The 5,508-nt window shown below is 43.6% G+C and overlaps 1 protein-coding gene across 1 annotated transcript; it reads left to right on the top strand.

Moving 5' to 3' along the window:
* Positions 1-1,974: 1,974 nt before the first annotated feature.
* On the top strand, positions 1,975-3,628 carry LOC124019359 (transcription initiation factor TFIID subunit 7-like). The gene is made up of 3 exons (XM_046334675.1): positions 1,975-2,118; positions 2,777-2,836; positions 3,309-3,628. The coding sequence occupies exons 1-3, from the start codon at positions 1,975-1,977 to the stop codon at positions 3,351-3,353; spliced, it is 249 nt and encodes an 82-aa protein (XP_046190631.1). The 3' UTR covers positions 3,354-3,628.
* Positions 3,629-5,508: the final 1,880 nt, after the last annotated feature.

The following is a 5,508-nucleotide window of genomic DNA, read 5'->3' as shown; positions in this document are numbered from 1 at the left end:
TATGAAACTTTTAAGTTGCATGTTTGAAAATATTTACACTACCGTTCAAAAGTTTGGGGTCACTTAGAAATGTCCTTGTTTAAAAATAATAATAATAATAATTGTCCTTTTTAAAATAACAAAATTGATCAGAAATACAGTGTAGACACTGTTAATGTTGTAAAAGACTATTGTAGCTGGAAACGGCTGACAAGTCCTCAACTGGCAGCTTCATTAAATAGTACCCACCAGTCTCAAAGTCAACAGTGAAGAGGCGACTCCCCGGATGCTGTCCTTCTAGGCAGAGTTCCTCTGTCCAGTATCTGTGTTTTATTTGCCCATCTTAATCTTTTCTTCTTATTGGTCAGTCCGAGATATGGCTTTTTCTTTGCAACTCTGCATAGAAGGCCAGCATCCCGGAGTCGGCTCTTCACTGTTGACATCGAGACTGGTGTTTTGTGGGTACTATTTCATGAAGCTGCCAGTTGAGGACTTGTGAGGCGTCCATTTCTCAAACTAGACACTAATGTCCTTGTCCTCTCGCTCAGTTGTGCACCGGGGCCTCCCACTCCTCTTTCTATTCTGGTTAGAGCCAGTTTGGTCTGTTCTGTGAAGGGAGTATTACACAGCGTTGTACGAAATCTTTAGTTTCTTGGCAATTTCTCGCATGGAATAGCCTTCGTTTCTCAGAGCAAGAATAGACTGACGAGTTTCAAAAGAAAGTTCTTAGTTACTGGCCATTTTGAGCCTGTAATCGAACCCACAAATGCTGATGCTCCAGATACTCAACTAGTCTAAAGGTGGTCAGTTTTATTGCTTCTTTAATCAGAACAACAGTTTTCAGCTGTGCTAACATAATTGCAAAACGGTTTTCTAATGATCAATTAGCCTTTTAAAATGATATATTTGTATTAGCTAACACAATGTGCCATTGGAACACAGGAGTGATGGTTGCTGATAATGGGCCTCTGTAGATATTCATTTCAAAAACAGTCGTTTCAACCTACAATTGTCGTTTTAAAACATTAACAATGTCTACACTCTATTTCTGAACAATTTGATGTTATTTGAATGGGCAAAAAAAATTGCTTTTTTTTTTCCAAAAACAAGGACATTTCGAAGTGACCCCAAACTTCTGAACGGTAGTGTACATTGGTCACTCCAAAATTGCTTTTTAAATTCTGTAATGGAAATCAATTTCCTATGACCAAATGGTTTAGGGAGTGTTATTGGTTCTTGTGGAAGAAGTAACATTTTCTTCCATATCGTTGTAGTGTTCATAACTAAGTTTTTAATGTGCTTAGCTTTATCCTTAGAAAATAGACACGTCAAAATATTCTGGGGATGAGCATGCTAATCTTCAATATGTTGTTTTAGTGCGTTTAACAATGTTGCAAGTAAAAGCCCTGGGTGGCCGCTTCTCAATGTCTCCTTTTCTATCATTCACACTCAAATGAAGGAGTTGGAAGAAGGAAGCTTGTCCTCTGTGTATTCGGATCAGTGCAGGTCAAAGAGAGGAAGCCCTGTTTGTCTTTTTAACATTTACATTTAAGTCATTTAGCAGACGCTCTTATCCAGAGCGACTTACAAATTTAATTTGGGCTTGTAGCAAATGGCTGGTCTTGGCTGTGTGTGGAAGAGTCAGTTGGTTGAATCTCCATACGAGTTGCCTCCTTTCAGGTTTTCCTTTCCCTGCTTCCTATGTATCTTAAATTGCTGCATGTCTAGTGGCGTCCAGCGTATTGTTTTCACTCTAATGTAGGTTAAAGGAAGACTCTTTCTGTGTTTTATCTACTTCTTCATTAGGCCACTAATGATTACGGTCCCGACATGTTTTGCATGTCAGCAAATCAAGTTCAAGATATATAGGACTTCAATGTTTTGGGATGAATGAAGAACATTCAAAGAAGTTCTCCTTTTTAGTGTGGAGACGAGCAGAGGAATACACTTGATACTATGGAGATATTAAGTAGACTGTGTGTTTTGTGACGGAAGATGGGAATGGTTCCTCTGTCTGTTCCTGTAGTGATGGAATACCAGATGCAGATTGACGGCGTGAAGGCCAAGCTGAAGGAGACGCGCGCCCGCAGGAAACAACAGGAGGACCTCATCATGAAGGTGGAGAACCAGGCCCTGAAGGTGAATTATAGACGCACACAACGGTTGATTCATTCATCAGACTGAGACGACCACAAAGGCAGATTCATAAATAAGGCCTTCAAAAACAAGTCTTAGTAGCAGGCTCATATTCACACTTTCACTCAAACACACACACACACACCGACACACTCTCTCTCACTCTCTCACACAGACACACACCGAGGCAACCTTGGAGGGAGAAGTCTATGTGGAATATAACCCCTCTAAGCGACTGAGTGTAAAACTTCCCAAACTCAGACCGCATAAAGAAGGCATAAATATTACATTTCCACCATCAGCCCTTTGGGGAGGGGGGAGGGGAGCATTAAAAAATCATTGTTCTGCCAACTGCTCTTCGGGGACAGATTTACAGCGTGTGGGACACGGGCGGGGACAGATTAATTTTTTTCCCATGTCGTTTCAGCTCTGTGCTCGGCTGGCCGGGCCTGGCTGTGATCTATCTTTCACCGTTATTATCACAGCCACAGGAAAAGGTCACGGTTGTCTGACTGGCATTCCAAATGGCCTTTCTGTCAGATGGAAGATACACTCGCTAGGAAACGGCAGCACGCTGAAATTTCAAACATCAGGACAAGCAAAGGGAACTGTCTAATGACCGAACCCTTTTTGTGTTTTTCCTCCCCTCTTCTTTCTGCAGAACCGCTTTCAGGCTCTGCTTAATGAAATTATCCACCAGGAGGAGAGAGAGATGGAGCAGGTAACGTTGTCTGAGGAAGAATGGAAAGGATATTATAAAACTGCACCAGTTTATGACCTCTTGTTTGGTTATGAGTTATAAATGTAATGAATTATTGTCTTTGGTATTAAGCAGCATTTGCAACTACGCTGCTTGAATAAGAGCGACAAACTAACCGAAACATCTTTGTTTGTAAGAACTGCTATTGTTTTCCTCTAGTGACTGAACATCCCTACAGGGAAGGAATACGGGTGGTCTTTATAGCCAACATCCAAGCCAATTGGTTTACTCAATCTTAATTTGGATTGTCAAGAACTCCTAACACCAATCTGAGTATCTGTTTCAACTTGTCTGTCTTCACATCAGCTTGGTTTGCTGTTTGTATTGACAAATGAATAATGTTGGAAGATGTGTTAATCATCCACTTAGCCTACCAATTACAGCCGGGCATTCGGCATCAACCGATCTCTGCTCCGTTTCTCTGTTCCAACAGCTGGCCTCGCTTCAGGAGCAGCTGGACTCGCTGATCGAAAAGTGACCCAAGTGACCAGCAGGGGGCAGCCAAGTGTCAAATAGGCGCAGTGAGAACCATGGGGGAAGAGCGAAGAAGCATCTGCCACCTCTGACAGCCCTCCGTGACATGCTGTGTCATTCCATTATACATTTTCCCTTTAGCCCACAGACATCATGATTCATTTTTATTTTGTATTGTTCCTATTTGAATTCTGGGATGTTGTCATGTTAGTAGGATTATAGAATGAGGGTTGTCTGTCTGCTACTCTGTATGAATAAACACTTTGTTTTACCATTCAATCGTGTGTCTGTGTTTGACATTTTCTAGTGTCTTACTTCATCTGAGTGACCATACCTATTGCATACTAAGTCATCAACCCTGTCGACTGGACAGTAGTCTCCTATATCCTCTCTGATTTACCCTTCTAACTTCTAGAAAGATTTTCTTCCACATCTCTCTCTACCTCACCCTCACATGTTCCTCTGGTCACCCGCCTCTGACTTCTTACAGGAGATTATTTTGAGGATTGGGGGGGGGGGGGGAATTAGCACACTCAGATTAAAATGGCCATCTCCAAAACTCTGGTAATCCAGCCATCTGTCAGAGAGCAGGAGGGATGCCCCGGGCTGTAGCAGGATGCCAACACAAACAATCCCGCCTCACTAGGCTAATTAGGGAGAGCAGGAGAGTGAGAGGAGAAAGACACACACTGGGAAGTGGCACACGCTCCACTGCCTTTCTCCCAGAGCCTGCAGTGTAGCCCCATGGTATGAAATACACCTTTATACCTTCTGACAGTTTACAGAAAAGGAGGTTTGGTCCCGAAATGGAGATGTACCTACTGAACAGCCAAGAACGTTCTGGCTGGAGGGACTGGCCCAATGCCATGCTTAACGCCGGGGACCAAGGTAACACCCTGCATTCGTGAATTCATCGATTCCTTATAGGGAAATACTTTTGATTAGGGCCAGCATATAGTGCTCTGGTCAACAGTAGCATCCTATATACCGTACGGAATCAGTTGCCCTTTCAGAAAACGCTGAACCCTAGATATGCCTAAGGTTTAATGTGTGGAGGAAACGATGAAATGTATAATTAGCATTGTGTAGTAATTAATACTTCACAGACTGATTCATATTTTTAGAGAGCATTGTATCTCTCTGCCTACCTCAATTAGACTGTTGAATAATTCATGCAAGCAATTAAAATATTCTGTATCTGAGCGTAACACACCACAAACATTTGGTCAACGCAATTGCTACACAGCGTATTGGCATCTGTGGGGTTTGAACAGTCGCGGATCAGTATGTTCGTGCACAGGTTTTGTGGGACTGATCTATGGCTGATGACGTCCCTAACCACACACAGACACCTCACCACATCCAGCCATATGGCCCCGGGCCTGAAGTCCAAGGATGACAAAGATTTTCCGGGACAATGCCAACATGAATATCTGGCCCGTTCCCCAATTGTGTTCTGTGCTGCTCCCATTCTGTCGAGGAGCCTCCCACTCGGTTCCACACAGTTCAGACTCAACAGAATTGAGTTGAGGGTCAGCCAGAGTCCATAAACACACCCCAAATGACACTGTGTGTGTATGTGCATATGTGTGTGTGTTGACAGTGGAAGGTTCTGGAACATATGACAGCAGCCTCTTCTCCTCTGCTCTGCTCTGCTCTACCACCTAATCCCCACTCTCTACCCCCCCCCCCTCCCTCTAGACGCTGTGGGACAACTTTGAGCGCAGGGTGATTGACGGAAGTCATAAAACCAAAGTGCCGGCACTAGATTTTTGTGGGGAAGATGTTCAAGATGGAGGTGTGGGAGAAGCTGCTGACCTCCATGAGGATCGGAGAGGTGGCCGAGTTCTGGTGTGATGAGTCCAGCCACCGTTCAATCAAATACACACACACACAACGTACCTTGACTGGCACAAATGCACAGACACACACAGTTTCCCCTACCCAAGGTGAAACAGGTCAGAGTCAGAAGACTCAGGGACTGGTAATTCTGGTAATTAGTGTTCACTGGGATGGGTGAGGAATCTGCTCCTCTCCTCATTCTCATGCAGATGAAGCAGCCTCCGGTGGCCACCTACATGCTCTTATTAGAAACTGAAACAAATAAATATTTTTGTGCGCCTCAATTTCTCTATTTCTCTCTCCATCTGGTGAAACAA

This window comes from Oncorhynchus gorbuscha, unplaced genomic scaffold (genome assembly GCF_021184085.1).
Source record: "Oncorhynchus gorbuscha isolate QuinsamMale2020 ecotype Even-year unplaced genomic scaffold, OgorEven_v1.0 Un_scaffold_81:::fragment_4:::debris, whole genome shotgun sequence".
In the NCBI taxonomy this organism is placed as follows: Eukaryota; Metazoa; Chordata; class Actinopteri; order Salmoniformes; family Salmonidae; genus Oncorhynchus; species Oncorhynchus gorbuscha.
Note: the sequence above shows the minus strand (reverse complement) of the source record. Positions and strands in the feature narration are given on the sequence as shown.